This window comes from Schistocerca cancellata, chromosome 7 (genome assembly GCF_023864275.1).
Source record: "Schistocerca cancellata isolate TAMUIC-IGC-003103 chromosome 7, iqSchCanc2.1, whole genome shotgun sequence".
Lineage (NCBI taxonomy): Eukaryota > Metazoa > Arthropoda > Insecta > Orthoptera > Acrididae > Schistocerca > Schistocerca cancellata.
The window spans coordinates 608,767,720-608,791,741 of NC_064632.1; the positions used below are offsets into that span (position 1 = coordinate 608,767,720).

Consider the following 24,022-nt stretch of genomic DNA (forward strand, 5'->3'; position numbering starts at 1 on the left):
ATCAAAATCGGCATCAGGACCCACAGGAAAGTGGGAGAAGGCATCCATATTGGCAAGTTTAGATGTAGGTCTAAAATGGATTTCATCATTGTAGTGAGACAAGAATAGTGAACAGCACTGAATGTGGTGTGCTGCCTTGTCAGGCAAGGAAGTGTGAGGGTTAAACAAGGAAACCAAGGGTTTATGGTCAGTAATAAGGTTAAAATTGTAGACATACAAAAAAAGATGAAACTTCCAGAGAGCATAGACTGTGGCAAGAGCCTCTTTTCCAAAGTTGCTGGGCCAGAGTGAGTGATTTAGAGATGAAAGCAAGAGGTCGTTCAGAGCTATCAGCATATCAGTGTACTAGGACCGTGTTGAGGCCATACTGTGAGGTGTCAGTTGCCAAAACTATATGCTGGTCTGTAGAGAACATAGATAAACAAGGGGCTGAGAGTAGTTTGGATTCCAAGATTTGAAAACCACATCCTCAATCTGGGCTCCAGCAAAAAGATCATTTTCACTTAACAAGGCAAAAGCAGCCACCCCCAGCAGGAATTTATGGTATTCAGCTATCTTCCCTAGGAAGGCCTGAAGCTCCTTCATGGACGAGGGATGAGGCACTGATGCAAAAGCAAAGAAGGGGTCCGGCAGAAGATGAACCCCATCCCACAAGACCTCAAAGCCCAATTAAACAATAGAAGGTTGAAAGCGTCAGATTTTGCACGGTTACACAATAAGCCTGCACACTGAAAAGCAGAAACAAAGTACACAATTTTTGTAAGTGATCAGCCGTGGAGGAGCTCATGACAACAATATTATCCAGATAATTAATGTAACCCTGGACAGGCATAGTCAACTGCTCCAAAAATGTTGGAAACTAGCAAGGGCACTAGACACACCAAAAGGAAGGCGCAAATAATGATACACACTAAATGGAGCATTCAAAACCAGAACTTGCCATCTGTCCACAGAAAAGTGCACATATGCATGAGACAAATCAATTTTAGAAAGGTAATGGAAACGTGATAATTTTGGCAACACTTCCTCCTGGCATGGCAGGGGATATGCATTTATATCGACTGTGCATTGACAGTTGTGCTGAAGTTGCCACAGAGGTGAAGTTTGTCCAATGATTTCCAAACCACAACTGGTGGAGACAACCATTCATTAGCTGTAAGAGGTTGCCCCACCCCTAGAGATTAAGTCTGTCCTATTCTGCTGTCACCTGATCTTTCAGGGTGACACGAATAGGACACACTTGACAAAAATGAGGCTGAGTTGTAATCTTTAAAGAAGCAGAAAGTAGAACACTCTATAAATTCCAAAAACAAGTCCAAATACTCCTCACACAGTGTTTCCAACTAATAATAGGGTACCTGATTGGACACAAGGTGAACTGCATCGGTGATAGAAATCCAAATGCCTGAAATGCGGCCATCCTGAACAAGTTCTCAACACCGGCATCAGCAACCACCAAAAATGTAATGGAGTGAACCACTTACTTGTAAGAGACAGAAGTTGTAAATTGTCCAAACAGTGCAATGTTCCGTTTGTTCTAACTGACCAGCTTCTCTGTGATCACTGTAATTGGCAGCGAGCCTGAACTCGCATAGTTTTAAAAATTCAGTAACATCATTGTAGCACCTGTGTTGATCTCTAGTCAGATCATTTGGCAAAAAAACACTTAACTCAAAAAACTTGGGAGAGGTCACAAGCATTGGAGTCATACAGTTTACATTGATGTTCATATCCTGAGCAATGTTTGGCAAACAACATGGTGGTGATGTTGCCTTTCTTCCAGCCAGCAGTGCAATTAGCCCAGCACTTAGGGCAAGCCGAACATCTGTGCTGGAAAAACAGAAAGGAAACAGAGAATGCTGACACTGGCACTGTGGTGGTCATGGCTGCCTGGCCTGGCCTTGGTCAAGTCAGCACTGAGTCCGCATATGTACCGCTGCCACTGCTGTTTCCTCATGCAAGCTATTTGTCACCCTAGAGGGCATATCATGAGGCACTACAGCCACATCACTCCACGTTACAGGGTGGTCATCTGCTGCCCAAGAAACTACAAAAAATGTACTATCTGCAAAACTTCTGCCTCCAGGGAGTTTTCACAGAGTAAAGCCTTCAAACGCCTTTCCTTGTCTGGAGCTAAACAGATAATTACGTTGTGCACCACAGAGTTCACCTTAGGATTTATTTTTATAGTAAGAACTCAACACTTTTAGGAAAGAAACTCTTTGCAGCAAATAATTTCACATGATACAAAATGGATCACCACCATAGGAGAGGATATGAAGCACACAGTTCTGATTTATTTACTTTGACAGCATCTGCATAAGAGTCATTATGGGCACCAGTAACAAATTTACACTTATGGCTAAGGCTGTGAGGTTTGGCTGTCCAGGCCCTGAACTGGTTTGGTTTCTTGCAGCATCAGTAGAATTCAACTTGCACCACTATTACCTGTTTGTTTGAGGTAGTAGTTCAACAATAAACTGCACATGATCAAAAGTGAGGGCCAACAATTCTTGTAAAGAGGCAAGCTGACATAGTAATCGATACACCATAGGTAGAATCCATGACAGGAAGAAGGCTATGCACAAATCCGAGCCTGTCACACTGGAAATCAAAAAATGCTATCTGAGTCTTTTCTTGTGAGCGTCTCAATCCTCAGCTGAATCATCATATGGAGGGAATGTGGGTGGGTGGACTAGTGCTGCGATAACAGCAAAATTGTCACAGTAGAAGTAAGCTGTTCAATCAGGACTGGTAGCATGGTGTCAACAATGAACAAACCTGATGAAACTGCAGCTAAATATTGCACATGCAGAAATCATTCCAAACTCATTGCCAATTGTGTAGTAACCACATAATACATGAGACCGGTACAAGTAACACAAATATGGCTTTATTCATGAAGCACTCAACAATAACGGAAAACAGACTCTTGCGGATCCCCATGTAAGAAGATGCAGTACATGGTTGTGAACAGCACACTCGAAGGACATACAAGAGGCCTCAGTTAGCACTGCTCAATGCATATATATGAGGGAGTTGCTGGCAGATGGCATGGTGGAGACCTCCCCATTGGCACGCCCTCCACAAGCAGCCTCAGCAGCCAGTCCACACTGATTCAAACACGCACATGCGGCAACATCACACTCGACGCATTAATGCTCACAGGCTATAACAGGACAGATCATAAATTAAGAGTGAAATGTAAGTTTAAACTGGTAGGAGGGGAAGTGGATACTCCCTACATCGATTTAATTTGGTAGAGACTTATTCATGGAGAGCATTGTAGTAATTGATTATGCCAAGGGAATCCTGTAGAGTGAGGTACCCCTTTAAATTGTGTATGGATATAGAACCCAAGATGCCAGTATATGGAGACAGGGGCCTACAAAACCATGAACAGATTTTGAAACTGCTGAATGTGAATACAGTAGACTTCGCAGTTCTCTGAATAGCTCAGAGGAGCCAGTAAATCAAATTACACTGAAGAAATGGCACAGTAAACAAACAGCTGTGTAACTGATAGGAAACAGATGCTACAATAAAGTAGATCCTTATGAGGAGAGGATTTTGAGGGTAAAGACTGCAGATACTAGCCTAAGAAAGTGCACTGCTGAAAAACAAGAGATGCAGGAAGGTGCGTACCTACATAACAGAGGTGCTGGTGAAAGTATGAAAAAGCTCTTCTTTAATTAGCATGTTAAATACATGAGAGGATACCATTTCTATTAACATGCCTCGCATTAAAGTGGAAGACATTCTGCCATTCGACTCAAGTCCAAGTGTGCAAGGTAGACAAGGTGTCAATTGAGAAAAAACCAAAAGTCATTTTATTAAAAGAAAACATGAGGTTATGTCATTCAAATGCCATTCAAAAACAGCGTATAATGTTATCTTTCATTCACCAGGGGATAGGTTGACACATACAGACTCAATTCAGCATCAAATATAATTGATTTCTGAAGCAGATTGGTCTCATCCTTACAGAATACCGGAAGCACAGAAGGAAGCATTACAAAAGGATGTAAATCAGATGTTGGGGACAATATAATAGTACCTTCAACAAGTGCCTCGAACTTTCCGTTAACCAAGAGTCCCTAAAAGATGGATGCATCTGGCAAAAAGTAATGAATTGATTACAGAAAACTAAATGACATTACTGTAAACACAGTCTTCCCACTTCCATGTATTGATGAAATTTTGGACTGATTAGGTAAGGCAACACATTTTTCAAGGGCTAAGGGATATTATCAGGTGTTTTTACATGAAAAGGACTGAGAACTTACAGCTTTTACTACACCTTATACATATAAAAGAATACCAATGGGACTTCAATCTGTACCCTCCACATATCAAAAATTAAATTCTACGTGGTTTACAGCATGGAAAAAGTTTATTTATTTAGATAATGTAGCAATTTTTGGTCCATCTCAGGAAGAACAAAATGCCTGTTTGGGTGAGGCTTTCGAGAGGCTAAGGCAACACAATTTAAAGTTACAGATGGATAAATGTGAATTGTTAAGGAAAGAGGTCACATATCTGGGACAGGTCTTAAATGAGGATGGGTTCAAGCCAGACCCAGACAGGAGTGTCGGACTGGTGAGCTGTATTGCAGCAATACACACAATTTCAAGATTTTATCAGAGAGAAGTTCCCTTCATCATCTAGCTTACATAATGATACTACTGGCAAGGTACAAATCTACCATGAGATGTGGAAAATCATTAGCTGTATTAATCAGGGAGATCTTCATGAAAATGCTGATGACACAGAAAGATTCGCGCATTTATCTGTGGGATATTGTAAACAGAAGTTTGCAAGCTTGGGAACAAGCAATCAGGAGTGTACAGGTGTACAGCAAGTCTTAGAATGGCTTGTCAAAAAGATCTAGAAATCACAAGGTCTAACTGAACAGTTAATAAGACTGGTGTCAGAGAAGTATCTTTTCTAGGTAATGATCAGGGGGTGTGTGTGTGTGTGTGTGTGTGTGTGTGTGTGTGTGTGTGTGTGTGTGTGTTTACTGATGAAAGCTGTGGCTGAAAGCTACACGTGAGTGTCTTTTAATCGTGCCTGTCCGCAACATGACAAGTCTTCTTCAAGGTGAGTAGCAATCTATCTTTTCCTACACTGTTAGAACACAAGTTCAAAAACATTGAGACAAGTAGATTTTCTTGTGATCAGCACATAGAGGTGTATGCTTGTGATTTAATGCTGAAAAATAGTTCACTTTTAATTGTAACAGTATACAGATCCCCACTGGGAAATTTTGAACTATTTATGAGGAATCTGGATTCCTTATTGTGCTATATGTCAGACAGCAGCAAACAATTAATAGCCTGTGGTGACTTCCATGTAGATTTTCTAAAGGAGTCTGATAGGAAAAACAATCTGGAAACCTTATTTGGCTCCTACAATTTGATCTCAGTAATTAACTTTCCAACAAGAGTGGATAAAGACAATAGGATCCTAATTGGAAATGCTTTATTTGATGAAGCACGAATTAAGAAAATAACTGTCTATCTAGTAACAAATGCTCTCTCTGCTAATGATGCACGGTTAGTTAGTATAAATAACACAGTATCTTACAGTATGGATATTCATCAGTGGAAATCAGTTAGGATAATTATTGAGTGCAGGGCAAACGTTTTTAAGAATAGTTTACAGAGGATGACATGGGATGTACTTTATAATGAACCAAATACAAACATGAAATTTAATCTATTCCATGATAAATTTGTATCATTATTTGAAAACAGCTTTCTGCATAAGCTATTCAGAAAGGACACTAAACAGCCAGGAAATAAATCCTGGATCACTAGAGTGATTAAAGTATCTTGTGCAAGGCAAAGGGAAATATATCTTTTGGCAAGAACAAGTAGGGATCCTGCAATAGTTGCATGCTACAAAAAATTACTAAGAAAGATTACTACAAAATCGAAGAACATGCACATGTCAGAAATCAGTACTTCTGACAACAGAGTTAAGGCAATACGGAATATATTGAAGTGAGAGACAGGACAACCAGCCACAGAACAACACAACAGCACTATTGAACTAAATGAAAGGGCTACAAATGATGAGGTACAGGTAGCAAATGCATTTAATAATTATTTTTTAAATATAGCAGAAAGCATTGAAACAAACAGTTCAAAAGCAAAATCACAGCAGTATGTTGAAAATGTAGCTTTCATAAAATTAAATCATATGAATGGATCACCAACTTCTCCTTCTGAAATTAAGAAAATTATACCTTCTCTCAAAAATAAAAGCTCATTTGGTTTCAACGGTGCTTCCAAAAGAGTACTAAAAATATGTTCCCTTGTAATATGTCCAGTCCTAACTGAAATACATAAGGCATCATCAACTCAAGATATTTTTCAGTGTGACCGAAACATGCCATTGTTAAACCCTTTAAGAAGGATGATAAGAGAGATGTGCCCCCCCCCCCCCCCCCCCCAAATAACCATGGACCTTGTTGTTGGTGGGGAGATTTGGGTGCCTCAGCGATACAGATAGCCGTACCATAGGTGCAACCACAACAGAGGGGTCACCGTTGAGAGGCCAGACAAACGTGTGGTTCCTGAAAAGGGGAAGCAGCCTTTTCAGTAGTTGCAGGGGCAACAGTCAGGGTGATTGACTGATCTGGCCTTGTAACACTAACCAAAAGCCTTGCTGTGCTGGTACTGCAAACGGCTGAAAGCAAGGGGAAACTACAGCCTTAATTTTTCCCGAGGGCATGCAGCTTCACTGTATGGTTAAATGATGATGGTGTCCTCTTGGGTAAAATATTCCGGAGGTAAAATAGTCCCCCATTCCGATCTCCGGGTGGGGACTACTCAGGAGGACGTTGTTGTCAGGAGAAAGAAAACTGGCATTCTGCGGATCAGAGCATGGAATGTCAGATCCCTTAATCGGGTAGGTAGGTTAGAAAATTTAAAAAGGGAAATGGATAGGTTAAAGCTAGATATACTGAGAATTAGTGAAGTTTGGTGGCAGGAGGAACAAGACTTCTGGTCATGTTAACACAGGGTTATAAATACAAAATCAAATAGGGGTAATGCAGGATAAGGTTTAAAAATGAATAGGAATGTGGATAATCTAGATTATATAATGGTAAGATAGAGATTCAGGAACCAGGTTTTAAATATTGTAAGACATTCCCAGGGGCAGATATGGACTCTAACCACAATCTATTGTTTATGAACTGAAAAATTAAAACTGAAGAAACAGCAAAAAGGTGAGAATTTGAGGAGATGCGACTTGGATAAACTGAAATAACCAGAGGTTGTAGAGAGCTTCAGTGAGAGCATTAGGGAACGATTGACAAGAATGGGGGAAAGAAATACAGGAGAAGAAGAATGGGTAGCTTTGAGAGATGAAATAGTGAAGGTAGCAGAGGATCAAGTAGGTAAAAAGATGAGGGCTAATAGAAATAATTGGGTAACAGAAGAGATATTGACTGTAATTGATGAAAGGAGAAAATATAAAAATGCAGTCAATGAAGCAGGCAGAAAGGAATACAAACATCTCAAAAATGAGATCGACAGAAGTGCAAATTGGCTAAGCAGGGACGGCGAGAGGACAAATGTAAGGATGTAGAGGTGCATATGACTAGGGGTACGATAGATACTGCCTACAGGAAAATTAAAGAGACCTTTGGAGAAAAGAGAACCATTTGCATGAATATCAAGAGCTCAGATGGAAACCCACTTCTAAGCAAAGAAGGGAAAGCAGAAAGGTAGAAGTAGTATAAAGAGGGTCTATACAAGGGTGATGTTCTTTAGGACAATATTATGTAAATAGAAGAGAATGTAGATGAAGATGAAGTAGGAGATATGATACTGTGTGAAGAGTTTGACAGAGCACTGAAAGACCTAAGTCAAAACAAGCCTCTGGGAGTAGACAACAGTCTATTAGAACTACTGACAGCCTTGGGAGAGCCAGGCCTAACAAACCTCTACCATCTAGTGAGCAAGATGTATGAGACAGGCAAAATACCCTCAGACTTCAAGAAGAATATAATAATTCCAATCCCAAAGAAAGCAGGTGTTGACAGATGTGAAAATTACCGAACTATCAGTTTAGTAAGTCACAGCTGCAAAATACTCACATGAACTCTTTACAGACAAATGGAAAAACTGGTAGAAGCCGACCTTGGGGAAGATCAGTTTGGATTCCGTAAAAATATTGGAACACGTGAGGCAATACTGACCCTACGACTTATCTTAGAAGCTAGATTAAGGAAAGGCAAACCTATGTTTCTAGCATTTGTAGACTTAGAGAAAGCTTTTGACAATATTGACTGGAATACTCTCTTTCAAATTCTGAAGGTGGCAGGAGTAAAATACAGGGAGCGAAAGGCTATTTACAATTTGTACAGAAAGCAGATGGCAGTTATAAGAGTCGAGGGTTATGAAAGCGAAGCAGTGGTTGTGAAGGGAGTGAGACAGGGTTGTAGCCTCTCCCCGATGTTATTCAATCTGTATATTGAGCAAGCAGTAAAGGAAACAAAAGAAAAGTTCGGAGTAGGTATTAAAATCCATGGAGAAGAAATAAAAACTTTGAGGTTCGCCGATGACATTGTAATTCTGTCAGAGACAGCAAAGGACTTGGAAGAGCAGTTGAACGGAATGGACAGTGTCTTGAAAGGAGGATATAAGATGAACATCAACAAAAGCAAAACTAGGATAATGGAATGTAGTTGAATTAAGTCGGGTGATGCTGAGGGAATTAGATTAGGAAATGACACTTAAAGTAGTAAAGGAGTTTTGCTATTTGGGGAGCAAAATAACTGATGATGGTCGAAGTAGAGAACATATAAAATGTGAACTGGCAATGGCAAGGAAAGTGTTTCTGAAGAAGAGAAATTTGTTAACATTGAGTATAGATTTAAGAGCCAGGACGTCGTTACTGAAAGTATTTGTATGGAGTGTAGCCATGTATGGAAGTGAAACATGGACGATAAATAGTTTGGACAAGAAGAGAATAGAAGCTTTTGAAATGTGGTGCTACAGAAGAATGCTGAAGATTAGATGGGTAGATCACATAACTAATGAGGAGGTATTGAATAGGATTGGGGAGAAGAGAAAATTGTGGCACAACTTGACTAGAAGAAGGCATCTGTTGGTAGGACATGTTCTGAGGCATCAAGGGATCACCAATTTAGTATTGGAGGGCAGCGTGGAGGATAAAAATCATAGAGGGAGACCAAGAGATGAATACACTAAGCAGATTCAGAAGGATGTAGGTTGCAGTAGGTATTGGGAGATGAAGAAGCTTGCACAGGATAGAGTAGCATGGAGAGCTGCATCAAACCAGTCTCAGGACTGAAGACCACAACAACAACATAAGAGAGATGCTAATAATTACTGATCTGACATCATTCTCCAAAGTTTTTGAGAAGGTGATGTATTCTAGAATAGCATTTCACCTTAGCAAATCACAGTTTGGGTTTCTGAAGTATTGCTCTACTGAGAATGCCATTTCCACAGTAACTCACCAGATTTTACAAGCATTAAATAATAAAATAGCACCAGTTGGTATTTTCTGCAGTCTCTCTAAGCCTTTCGACTGTGTGAATCACAGTATTCTCCTATATAAATTAACATTTTACGGGATTGATTGTACAGCCAACCAATGGATAATGTTACACCTAACCAAAAGAATGCAGAAAGTTGAACTTAGTAATTCAAGCAAAATAGTCCAGGGACATAATTCTGACTGGAGAGAAATTCGTATGGTTTTCCTAAAGGTTCAATCTCTGGTTACTTACTGTTCCTAATGTATGTCAACAATCTTCTGTCTAGTATAGAACAAGCAGATTAGTCATTTTTGCAGATGACACGAGTATTGTAATCAATCCAAGCATACATACAGAAACAGAAGAAATGGAAAAAAAGTTCTTTGCAAATGGTCTCACTCTCAATTTTAAAAAGACCCACCATATTCAGTTCTGCACACCTAGCGGTATTACACCAATGATAAGTGTAACACATGATGAAATAATAGGGTGGAAACTTCAAAATTCTTAGGTATCTATACTGATGAGAATTCAAACTGGCAAATCACAGTTTGGGTTTCAGAAGACTCGCTCTGCTGAGAATGCCATTTGTATGTCCACTCAACAGATTTTACAAGAATTAAACTATAAAATAGTGTCAACTGGTATTTTGTGTGACCCCTCAAGGCATTTGCACTTAGGATTGTTGCAAATTTTGGGGAGAGACAAATCATTAACTTGACATATTTTGCATATTTTCATTCAATAATGTCATGTGGAATAATGTCCTGTGGCAATTCATATTTAAGAAAGAAATGTGCTGTGAGGGTAAAATGTGATGCACTCCCACAATCATCTTGTAGACATCTGTTTAAGGAGTTGGTCATTCTTACTTACTGCTTCACAGAATATTTATTCCCTCATGAAGTTTGTTGTAAGTAATCCACTACAGTTCAAGAGGAATCATGAGATACATAATTACAATACCAGAAGGAAAATGACATTCATTACTCCATATTAAGGTTGTCTTAAGCACAAAAAATGGTGCACAATGCAGCAACAAAAATTTTTTATCATTTACCCAGTGATATAAAATGTCTGACCCACACCAAAGTAAAATTAGATAACAAACTGAGAAAGTTTCTCCTTAATAACTCCTGCTATTCACAAAAGAACTTCTGTTATTGTAATGTGTAAATAGTGGTGGGTAGGAATTACTAACTCAACTCTGTACACCTCTTTTTTTTTTTCTTTTTGTAAAAAAGGGAGACAGAAATGTTTAGAATGTAAGTGTACGTACAATTTAACTTGCAATGTGAATGTATAATGACTCATTCCACATCATTATGATCTATTGTGCAAAATAAGCCATGGAACATGTTACTAACTAACTAGCTAAGTGAGGCACAGAGGAAATGAGATCTCTTAAATTTTGTGGGCAGAATTAGTGAAATATTGTTTGGGACATTAGATAAATGGGATGCCTCCTATTTCAAATCAAAGATTGATTTAATTGAAAATGAACAGATGAAATAACTTCAGTTGACCAAAGAGCACGTAACAGCAGTAAAAGCAACTTTGACAAGTTTCAGTCACACAGTAGCTAGTCTTGCATGTAACAAGGAAATAAATGTCAAAAACATGGAAAAGTTCATTTGATACATGAATGACTATGCTAATAGTATTGATTGGACTTAGCTATGATCAGTACTGTTAATAAATAGTTAATACAGTAGGTATTGATTTAAACTGAGTTAGAAAGATAGTACAAGATTTTAATTTTTGCCACAGTAAATGTTCAAAAAGGAGTACAGGAAATGCATATAATTAATCCAGTACAATTAGTTACATACATGCATTTAATATGGGATGGGAGTTCTCAACTGCTCTCACGGAACAGAGCATAGACCAGTTGTTACTCCTGATTCATGTTGATGCATTTATGTCTGGCCATATATGAAGCTATGCACTGAATGTCTCATTAGTAGAAAATGAATTGTTTAATTTGTACAGAGTATTACCGCCACCTTCTGAAGATGATGGAAATCAAAATTTATTTATGTACAAACAGCCAGAGAAAGCTTATTTGTTACTCGATGAATCCGAGCGGCACTATGCAAAACTGAGAAATGACCGAATGTCGTATGAAGAGATATACCGCATTCAGAAAATTTGTAAGCAAATGTTTGTTTTAATGTTCATGTATGATCATGAAATGTGTGAAGCTAGGATGCTGCAACCAGTGAGGGAAATTCTCAAGGATTGTATTAAGCAGTCTGTGAAACTAAATGATAGTATTTGGACTCCACTGAGTCAGAACCAATGGTTATTCATTGCTTTAGAAGAGGAAGGCTTGACAACTTTGTGTAATGACAACAAGCCAACAGCTTTACTGGTCAAACAATCGAAACTCCTGGTAGGAATATTAACAGTGTAGGAAAAGGTAGATTACTACTTACTGTAAAGAAGACACATCAAGTTGCAGACAGGCACAATTAAAAGACACTCACATCTATCTTTCACTCACAGCATTCATCAGTTACACACACACACACACACACACACACACACACACTCACTCACACACACACACACACACACACACACACACACACACACACACACACACACACCAACTCTAGCAACTATCTCTGCCCCGAGACGCTGGAGTTGGCAGTCCAGCAACCTATCTTTTCCTGCATTGTAGGTGTAATGGTCAAATGTACAGAGAAACTCTAGCAACTATCTCTGCCCCGAGACGCTGGAGTTGGCAGTCTAGCAACCTATCTTTTCCTGCATTGTAGGTGTAATGGTCAAATGTACAGAGAAACTAACATTTTATGGAAAATGTAAAGGGTATAGAGCACAGACGGCTGAAAGCAAGGGGAAACTACAGCCGTAATTTTTCCTGAGGGCATGCAGCTTTACTGTATGACTAAATGATGATGGCGTCCTCTTGGGTAAAATATTCCGGAGGTAAAATAGTCCCCCATTCAGATCTCCGGGCGGGGACTACTCAAGAGGACGTCGTTATCAAGAAAAAAAAAGAAAACTGGTGTTCTACGGATCGGAGCGTGCAATGTCAGATCCCTTAATCGGGCAGGTAGGTTAGAAAATTTAAAAAGGGAAATGGATAGGTTAAAGTTAGATATAGTGGGAATTACTGAAGTTCGGTGGCAGGAGGAATTCGAATTTTGGTCAGGTGAATACAGGGTTATAAATACAAAATCAAATAGGGATAATGCAGGAGTAGGTTTAATAATGAACAAAAAAATAGGAGTACGGGTAAGCTACTACAAACAGCATAGTGAACGCATTATTGTGGCCAAGATAGACATGAAGCCCACACCTACTACAGTAGTACAAGTTTATATGCCAACTAGCTCTGCAGATGATGAAGAAATTGATGAAATGTATGATGAGATAAAAGAAATCATTAAGGTAATGAAGGGAGACGAAAACTTAATAGTCATGGGTGACTGGAATTCGAGAGCAGGAAAAGGGAGAGAAGGAAACATAGTAGGTGAATATGGATTGGGGGAGAGAAATGAAAGAGGAAGCCGCCTGGTAGAATTTTGTGCAGAGCATAACTTAATCATAGCTAACACTTGGTTCAAGAATCATGAAACAAGGTTGTATACATGCAAGAACCCTGGAAATACTAAAAGGTATCAGATTGATTATATAATAGTGAGACAGAGATTTAGGAACCAGGTTTTAAATTGTAAGACATTTCCAGGGGCAGATGTGGACTCTGACCACAATCTATAGGTAGATAGGTAGATTGTAGATTGTAGATTAAAACTGAAGAAACTGCAAAAAGGTGGAAATTCAAGGAGGGGGGACCTGGATAAACTGACTAAACCAGAGGTTGTACAGAGTTTAAGGGAGAGCATAAGTGAACAATAGACAGGAATGGGGGAAAGAAATACAGTAGAAGAAGAATGGGTAGCTTTGAGGGATGAAATATTGAAGGCAGCAGAGGATCAAATAGGTAAAAAGATGAGGGCTAGTAGAAAACCTTGGGTAACAGAAGAAATATTGAATTTAATTGATGAAAGGAGAAAATATAAAAATGCAGTAAATGAAACAGGCAGAAAGGAATACAAACATCTCAAAAATGAGATCGACAGGAAGTGCAAAATGGCTAAGCAGGGATGGCTAGAGGACAAATGTAAGGATGTAGAGACTTATCTCACTAGGGGTAAGATAGATACCGCCTTCAGGAAAGTTAAGAAGACCTTTGGAGAAAAGAGAGCCACTTGTATGAATATCAAGAGCGCCGATGGAAACCCAGTTCTAATCAAAGAAGGGAAAGCAGAAAGGTGGAAGGAGTATATAGAGGGTCTATACAAGGGTGATGGACTTGAGGACAATATTATGGAAATGGAAGAGGATGTAGATGAAGATTAAATGGGAGATACGATACTGCATGAAGAGTTTGACAGAGCACTGAAAGACCTGAGTCGAAACAAGGCCCCGGGAGTAGACAACATTCCATTATAACTACTGACGGCCTTGGGAGAGCCAGTCCTGACAAAACTCTACCATCTGGTAAGCAAGATGTATGAGACAGGCGAAATACCCTCAGACTTCAAGAAGAATATAATAATTCCAATCCCAAAAAAAGCAGGTGTTGACAGACGTGAAAATTACCGCACTATCAGTTTAATAAATACTAACAAAGAGATAGAGGGGCTGGCCAGTACTTACCTCAGCTCAGTACAGCCGATAGATACACATAAAACAGAACCGAAAGTTTATGTTTCTAGCTTTCGGAACAAATGTTCCTTCATTGGGGAGGAGAGAGGGGAAAGAAAGGGAAGAAGGGAAAGGAGATTCAGTTACTCACAACCCAGGTTATGAAGCAACAGGGAAAGGAAAATAGGGAGGGTAGCAAGGATGGATGCATGGTTGTCAGAGGGAAGCCAAAGATATTCTACTGTAAGTACTGTGCCAGCTTCAAACCAAAGAGGATTCGTACAGAAGTAAAGAGGTATATAGTATGAAGATAAACACAACTATGTAGGATGAAAAGATGCGTGAATGGCTAAAGAGGAAAGGGAAAGAGGAGAAGAATGAAGAGTGAATGGGAGTGTGGTTGTTTAACGTCGGTTCAGTCCAGGGGGATGGCGGGATGAAAGGATGTGTTGGAGTGCAAGTTCCCATCTCCGCAGTTCAGAGGGACTGGTGTTGGTTGGGAGAAGCCAAATGGCACATACGGTGTAGCAGGTTCCTAGGTCCCTAGAATTATGCTGGAGGGCATGCTCCGCTACTGGGTATTGGGCATCTCTTAGGCGGACAGTTCGTCTGTGTCCGTTCATGTGCTCAGCCAGTTTAGTTGTTGTCATGCCGATGTAAAAGGCTGTGCAGTGCAGGCATGTCAGTTGATAAATGACATGTGTAGTTTCATACGTAGCCCTGCCTTGAATTGTGTACGTTTTACCAGTAGCGGGGCTGGAGTAGGTGGTTGTGGGGGGATGCATGGGGCAGGTTTTGCAGCGGGGTCGGTTACAGGGGTAAGAACCTCTGGATAGAGAAGGTAGTCTGGGAATATTGTAGGGTTTAACAAGGATGTTACGGAGGTTAGGGGGGCGACGAAAGGCAACTCTGGGTGGTGTGGGGAGAATTTTGTCAAGGGATGATCTCATTTCAGGGGTTGACTTGAGAAAGTCATATCCCTGGCAGAGTAATTTGTTGATGTTTTCGAGGCCAGGATAATATTGGGTGACAGGGGGATGCTTCTGTGTGGTCTGGGGGTAGGAACATTGTTGTTGGACGGGGAGGAATGTATTGCTCGGGAAATCTGTTTGTGGACAAGGTCTGCAGGATAGTTGCGGGAGAGGAAAGCACTGGTCAGGTTATTGGTGTAATTGTTGAGGGATTCGTCACTGGAGCAGATACGTTTGCCACGAATACCTAGGCTGTAGGGAAGGGAGCGTTTGATGTGGAAATGATGGCAGCTATCAAAGTGAAGGTCCTGTTGTTTGTTTGTGGGTTTGATATGGACAGAGGTGTGGATGTGAGCTTCAACAAGATGAAGGTCAACATCAAGGAAGGTGGCTTGGGTTTTGGAGATGAACCAGATGAAATTCAGATTCGAAAAGGAGTTGAGGTTATGGAGGAAATTAAGGAGTGTTTCTTCACCATGAGTCCAGACCACAAAGATGTCATCTATAAACCTATACCAGGCCAGGGGAAGCAGCTGTTGGGTCTTCAGGAAAGCCTCCTCCATGCGGCCCATGAAGAGGTTGGCATAGGACAGAGCCATCCTGGTTCCCATGGCCGTTCCCCTGATTTGTTTGTAGGTTTGGCCGTCAAAAGTGAAGTAATTATGGGTGAGGATGAAGTTGGTGAGTGTGATAAGGAACGAGGTTTTTGGAAGATCTTCGGGTGGGTGTTGGGAGAGGTAGTGCTCCAGGGCAGAGAGATCGTGGGTATGTGGGATGTTTGTGTAAAGGGATGTAACATCTATGGTGACAAGAAAGGTTTCAGGTGGGAGAGGAGTGGGAATGGATTTGAGGCGTTCTAGGAAGTGGTTTGTGTCTTTGATGTAGGATGGGAATCTGCGGTTTAATAAGTCACACCTGAAAATAATAACTTGAATTCTTTACAGGCGAATGGAAAAACTGATAGAAGCCGACCTCGGGGAAGATCAGTTTGGATTCCATAGAAATATTGGAACACATGAGGCAATACTGACACTACGACTTATCTTAGAAGAAAGATTAAGGAAAGGAAAACCTACGTTTCTAGCATTTGTAGACTTAGAGAAAGCTTTTGACAATGTTGATTGGAATACTCTCTTTCAAATTCTGAAGGTGGCAGGGGTAAAATACAGGGAGTGAAAGGCTATTTACAATTTGTACAGAAAGCAGATGGCAGTTATAAGAGTCGAGGGGTATGAAAGCGAAGCAGTGGTTGAGAAGGAAAAGAGGAAGGGTTGTAGCCTGTCCCTGATGTTATTCAATCTGTATATTGAGCAAGCAATAAAGGAAACAAAAGAAAGTTTGGAGTAGGTATTAAAATCCATGGAGAAGAAATAAAAACTTTGAGGTTCACCGATGGCATTGTAATTCTGTCAGAGACAGCAAAGGACTTGGAAGAGCAGTTGAACAGAATGGACAGTGTCTTGAAAGGAGGGTATAAGATGAACATGAACAAAAGCAAAATGAGGATAATGGAATGTAGTCGAATTAAGTCGGGTGTTGCTGAGGGAATTAGATTAGGAAATGAGACACTTAAAGTAGTAAAGGAGTTTTGCTATTTGGGGAGCAAAATAACTGATGATGGTCGAAGTAGAGAACATATAAAATGTAGACTGGCAATGGCAAGGTAAGCGTTTCTGAAGAAGAAAAATTTGTTAACATGAAGTATAGATTTAAATGTCAGGAAGTCGTTTCTGAAAGTATTTGTATGGAGTGTAGCCATGTATGGAAGTGAAACATGGATGATAAATAGTTTAGACAAAAAGAGAATAGAATCTTTCCAAATGTGGTGCTACAGAAGAATGCTGAAGATTAGATGGGTAGATCACATAACTAATGAGGAGGTATTGAATAGAATTGGGGAGAGAAGGAGCTTGTGGCACAACTTGACTAGAAGAAGGGATCGGTTGGTAGGACATGTTCTGAGACATCGAGGAATCACCATTTTAGTATTGGAGGGCGGCATGGAGGGTAAAAATCATAGAGGGAGACCAAGAGATGAATACACTAAGTAGATTCAGAAGGATGTAGGTTGCAGTAGGTACTGGGAGATGAAGAAGCTTGCACAGGATAGAGTAGCATGGAGAGCTGCATCAAACCAGTCTCAGGACTGAAGACCACAACAACAACAACAACAACAACAAGAACCTCCATTAAAAGGGAACATAGGCAAACACAGAGCATAATGTAGGGGGGGGGGGGGGGGGGGGGGAGCGAACAAATGTAATATCTCTTACTTGTCTTCCTAGTTTATAAAATCATCCACACTGTAGTAGCATTTGCTTTTTAAATATTTTTCAGTGTCTGCATCTGTGGGTTCTAGCTCGCAGTCCTTCAACACATTTTATGCTAAGCTTCAAAGCCATGTAATATGGAGTATTTTCAAATAATGTTAGTCTGTGGAAAGGTAACACGTAATCTTGATTGTGCCTTGTTCCATAAGCCATAGTAGTGACCTCTTTAATCAAGTACAGGAAATAGTGACAAGTGAGAACTAAGTTCAATTACTTTTGAACACAATGAGGATAGAGTCTCATTTCTAGTACCAGCTCCACACAGAAATAAAAGATAATGAAGGCACTGCAAAACTCCCTCAATATGTAAGAAATTACTATTATATTACCGGAAACCATCAGTAATGCTAGAGCCCTGCGAATGGCACATCTTTATCAGATGCAGCAGGCCTCAGAGTTGCCCCTGAGAAAAACATCAGTCAGTGTACACTGGTCAGATGCTCTGGGTAGGTGTCCCATTGGGAAAAGTTTCACTTCAGAGAATTAACGAGTAACTCCATCCACCACCTAGACATTGTTGGAAGGCATCACAGTAGGAAATGGTCACAAAATGGCATATCTTTATCAGATGCAGCAGGCCTCAGACTTGCCCCTGAGAAAAACATCAGTCAGTGTACACTGGTCAGAGTGCTACAAGAAGGTCCCCTACTGACAAAAGGCCGTTGGGTGAGGCCAAGTGACATAAAAAACTGTTTTATTGCTAAGAGGAAGAGCAATGACATTTAGCTTCCAGCTGAATGCTGTTGCTACCAAACTTGGAGTTTGTAAATGTTAAGTCCAGATAACTCCCTACCTATGGAGTAGGAAGAGGGGTGGGATCTGAATGTGGTTGGCCAGAGGCATCCTGGAGGTGCAGAGCAACTCGTCACATTGGTTGAAGCATGTTACGTGCCAGTGGGTTGGTGGGCTGATTACAGGAAGGAAGAAATAGTGTGCCACCACAATCCTTTAAAAACCCATGTCTTTGTATTCAGAGGAAGTTCTCAGTCACATCACTGTGATGCCAACTCCACGTCACTCCTTGTTTCAGCCTCAGTAAGCTCTGACAAGTCTGTTTCTCTCACTTCACATGCTGCTCTCAAAGTTTGTACTTAAAATACTGCTAGTGTTCACTCCTGTTAGTGCTCACTCCACGGGCTCAGTCACTGACCTCTGTTGTACAATCGACAATAGTGTAAAAGAAGAATATGGAAAGAATAGATTGCTACTCACCATACAGAGGAGGCACTGTGTCACAGGCAGGCAGAATTAGAATGCCTACACATTCACAGAATAACAACACATATACACACGGCCAATGACTCTGCACGATAAGAACTGACTGCGACCGTGTTTGACTTGAGCAGCAATTTAGCTGAGGTGGGGAGTGGGGTTGAGGAGGCAGTATGGGGCAGGATGGCAAGTCAGGTGTGGGGGAAGATGCTACTGCTGCCTGTGGGAGCAGTGTGGAGAGAGATGGTGTTGGAGCATAAGGCTGCAGTGCAGTGTTGGGAGGTTGTGGTCGGAGGAGGGAGTAGGGGAAGGGGGGGGGGAGAGGGGAGCAGAGAGGAAATAGGTAGAGAAGAGGAAAGGACTTGCAGGTGTGCTGGCAGAATATGAGGCACGTGTTGTAAGGGATCAGTGATCCCACGAACATAGATGCTAGCATCCGACACCCAGGTCAATACTAGGCAGGAGTCGATTGTCGAGCACTGCAGGAGACAGTGAGATTAGCATTGAGTGAGCAGTAGTACTGGAGAGACAGGACGAGTGATGGTCGAGTGAGTAGTAAAAGGTAAATTCACCGGAGTATGACAAATGAGTGTATCTCCCTGATCATAGTGGGGTTGACCCTCATCGGTACTGATTCGCGAGTGATATAAAACCAAAAGTGACAAGTGCCGAATTACGTGTTTCGCGTCAACCGCGTCGGCCAGCGACAACCGTGGATTGCAGTGAGGATTGTTGTGAATGTTAACCATCACCACTGCATGTGACAAAGTACTTAAAATCAGCAATCAATGAAAGATATAACCATAATTAAACATGTAAGGCGAAGGTAGCAACTGACTCAGAATTTGTGTGTTAGTAGAAAATACATATCAGTTTGTACATCACAACCTTTATGGTCTTTAATAATAGACAAGCTATAATCATTAACTATTCCTTCTCAGAACAGCCTCACTCAGTTGAAATACCCCAAAACCACAGTAGAAAAACTGATAGCCTTTCATCCATTAAGCACATACAGTCATATAATTATAATAATTAATTTGTTTGGCAACTTTGGTAATCACACAAAGACCAATAAAGGATATAACGGGGGTGTTACAGTGTGTAATGGAATGGGAGCAGCTACATTGACACAAATCCAACTGAAGCTGATGTATTACTTTACATAAAAGTTTTATTTTTCGTGTAATGTTCAGTTCGAACCTGTTTCTCACATGTGTGTGCTTTATTTTCTTTGCATACATGAAGGTTTTGTGTAAATCTTCCTACATCAACAGCCATCTAATATAAAAGTAATCGAATGGTATATTCCAGAAAATCAACAAAATAAAATCAGCCTGAGGAAAACCAAATGTATGAGTTGTTTTTCTCTTGTCTTTTGGTAAGTGTGTGGCTCTGCATATTTTTCATGTCTTCTTCCTCAGTCTGCTTAGAGAGTAGATACATATTGTAAGTGTATAGATGTTTGCTGGTTTCGTTCTTAGAATTAAATATGAAACAAATGTAAAAAAATCTACTGTTATTATTCTTATCATAAGTTTTCTTAGTGTGGATACTTACATGATTGTGTATTAACTGACAATTTTTCAAATTGCTTTGGCTGAGACAGCAAAATCAGCAGATCATCATGAAGAGAAATAATGGTGGAACATGCACTGCATTCAGTCATTAATTTGTCACTGCTCACAGTAAATTGTAGCTCTAAGATTAGATGCTGATCACTTTAATATGTCTAGCACTTATAATGTATAAGAAACTACTGCAAATGATTCAGTCATTCATCTCTAATCAATGATGCTGTCAGGCCTCAATTTTGTAAGATACTGCACCCACTTAATAATATTGATCGAAGGAGGTCGATGTTAGTAAATGTCTATACTTTTACCGAGCATACTCTGCGGTCAACCCACACAAAATAGAGGTGCATTATTAAGACCATATTCCCACCATCTAAATGATACGTCGCTCTATCTGACGATGACTGCCTTTTTGCTGAAGAGTTTCAGTGCTGTCAGTTTCCATTAAATTAAACTGATAGCCTCACTTGAGAACTTTAGAGTAAAGCAAAGCTACAATTAACTTATATAGAGAGATACAGGAATTGATAAAAACAATCAGACAGATTCCATGTTGACCTACGCAGCAGCTTATTCTGAAAGACTTTTCCTCGTGTTTAATTTCATTACTATCTTCTTTTCATCCCAAAGTGTCCACCAACATAAACATTATCAGTTAATGGCATTTATTGGTATGTAACTCAGTTGTAGTTGAGATCCTAAATAGAGATTATGACCTGATTTCAGAGAAGAAGATAGAGAGGTGTTTTAAAAATCTCGTAACATGTTATATAAATCACCTAAATTTGGTTTATGTATGTAAAATAAATTGACAAAGCAGCAGAAGCATAACATGTCTGTATACCTCTATGAACCAGTGAAATTCAATCAAAAAAAAAGTCTGGTTGAAGTTATCTATTTGGAAGCAGTTTAGAACAGCATTATTCATGCAGACAATAAACAGCAATGCAGAATAAAGGAATAGCGTTTCATTACCCTCATCATGAGAATTCATCCCAATAAATTGAGAGAATGCATACTATCATTCTACTTACCACATTCTTGGAAGATGCTTTGCTGTGCGACTCCTTATCCTTCTTTGCAGCCTTCGGAGGGTCAGCATGCTGCTGGGACCCTGTTTCCTCCCCAGAAAACTGTAATGATTGCAATGGAGTTAAAGACAAGCAATTTCTTTCAGCTAGTACAAAGTCCCAATCAGACTTCTAATTCATGGATAAAAAAAATTCCTCTATAGAAATAATAATGAGAAAAGGCAAAAACTCACCTACATATCACTGATATGTAGCACACAGTAACAAAGAACAGAAGATAAACTTTTACCAATTTTTCTGCAAATGTTGGGTTTTTTCCCAGTTTATGTAAAGTGACAAGCACTCGAGCTACAAAATGTGTCGTGTGTGTGTGTGTGTGTGTGTGTGTGTGTGTGTGAGAGAGAGAGAGAGAGAGAGAGAGAGAGAGAGAGAGACTCAGTCACAAACTAATGCTGCACAGGTATGACAGTAGAGTGCAGGAACAGGAAGGCACATTTTAATGGTACATCTCACTGTGGCCCAATTATGGCTTCTATAAGCACAGTAAAGTATTGCTGTTTATCAATAACACTATCAGTGCAGCGACTTATGTTGATTAAAAAGATTAACAGGGGTCAGGAACTATTCAGAAAACTATATGACATTATTCTGCCTGTTTGAAATATATGAGCGCATACTGAAAAGTAATGCCTTCGAATTTTTAATTCTGTTCTCAATATCAGTTGAGGTATTACATGTCACGCATATTACTCAGTCAGCTTTACTACTTCACTGACACAAGTTGCAATTCTTTATTGCCAGAGGACTCCAGATTGTAGTGTTTAACATGTCAGTATGTAATGTAACTATGTCAGTGCATGAGAAATAGTTAAGAAAACTGGAAGCATGAGTTCGAAGAGTTCATCAACCCATGGGAGCACCCTCTCCTTCAGCATGACAATGCAAGGCCAACCACAAGTGTTGCGACATCAGCAACAATCCCACGCCCTGGGCTCACTGTCAATGATCGTACTCCATCCGATTTTCACCTTTTTCCAAAACTTGAAGAACACCTTAAAGGGCTTCATTTTGATAGTGATGAAGGGTGCAAGCTGAGCTGAGGCTGTGGCTCCATCTGGTCTCTCATTGGTAGAAATGTGTTCATCATCAGGGTGACAATGCTGAGAAATGCAAGTTATTTAGAACTAAAGGAGACGACTCACTGAAAGCCAGAAATACTGTATCATTGATAGGCACACAAGCAAAAGGTATGGAGCTTGGCTAGCTTTCGGAATGCACTTCCATTTTCTAGCTGTAGGAAAAACATGCACACGCCCCCCCCCCCCCCCACACACACACACGTACCCCTACACTGTGTGTGTGTGTGTGTGTGTGTGTGTGTGTGTGTGTGTGTGTGTTTTCTTACAGCTCGAAAAGGCAGTGTGTTCTGAAAGCTAGCCAAGTTCCATACCTTTTGTTTGCGTGCCTGTCTGCCTTTCGGTGAGTCATCTTCTTTATTCCTAAATAATTCATAATTTTCGACCAGAACTTTCCGTACATTATTATGACGATTAGATTTGATTAGATTTACTTTCATTCCAATTCAAATAAATATGAAGACACAAAGAATTAAGATGTAGAACATTAATAAAGTTTGTTTTATTTAAAAAGCTTCAAGAGTTTTCACATAAAATATGCAGAGGCATTACTTTTTAACATGCCCTCATAATAATGTTAGTGAATAGTAGTACCACACTGACAGTATCAGTCGACTGTTGACATGTAAAAGACGTACATTACAAAATGTTAAACTGTGAACAGTGCAGTTACAATTAAGTACCTTATTTGTAGAATATAGAAGCAGTCTTTAACAGAACATGGCAACTTGGTTTAGTAAGACCGGAGAAAACCTTGTAGAACCCAAGCAACTTCAGAGGTCAAGGGACATTGTGGACAGCATTGATTTGCATGAAGAATAACTCTGTGACACTTCAAATTACACAATGCACAAGCATGTACTCATCAGGCTAGTTGTACCTTACATATATATGTAGGGGCTGCCATATGCTCAGGAAATTAAGTTCCATATTTCTAACCACCTACGATGAACTGGACTGGTCAGTTATTCCTTCACCATAGGGAAGGCTGTGCAGGAATTTACAGTGTCTAGGCTACCAGACACTCCATATATGATGTCATGGGATTTTCATGTGACATTCTGTCAGGAGTGAGTGCCTCGAGTCATGAAACACCATCACTTCCAGAAGCAATTGAATTAAACAGTGAGGCTGCAGTCAGTCAGCACACTTTCCAATAGCAGACAGATGACTCACAGTTTAGCACAATACTTGCCAATTAGACACTGGGCACCGAAGGCCAAAGAAAACCCATATTGTTTAGAACTGCCATCTCACTCTAAGGCACAGGGTACAACAGGAGGCAAAGCACCAGCCCCACCCCCCATGTCACCATGTATCTCTAGTCTCTGTATACTGTAGAGCACAGAGGTGATTGTGGACTTACGAGACTCAGCCACATGGCAAATGTTGCGCGGCATCAGTGACTCAGTGAAACTAAAAGTGTCTGTGCTATGCATACAATGGTGGAAAAGGAGCTACAGGTTACAGAACAAAAGGCATCTGCATTCAATAAAACCATTATAGTGACAGAGACAGAAATATTTTAGTTGGGTGAAAGGCTGAAACGCATATTGGCTTTATAA

The 24,022-nt window shown here is 40.2% G+C and overlaps 1 protein-coding gene across 1 annotated transcript in view; it reads right to left on the minus strand.

Annotated features, from left to right (window-relative positions):
* Positions 1–24,022, minus strand: part of LOC126092482 (TRAF3-interacting protein 1) — a 229,920-nt gene that overhangs the window by 153,738 nt on the left and 52,160 nt on the right. Inside the window, exon 4 of the mRNA XM_049908100.1 lies at positions 21,325–21,423. Within this exon, the coding sequence (XP_049764057.1) occupies positions 21,325–21,423 (99 nt within the window). The remainder of the gene's footprint in view (positions 1–21,324; positions 21,424–24,022) is intronic.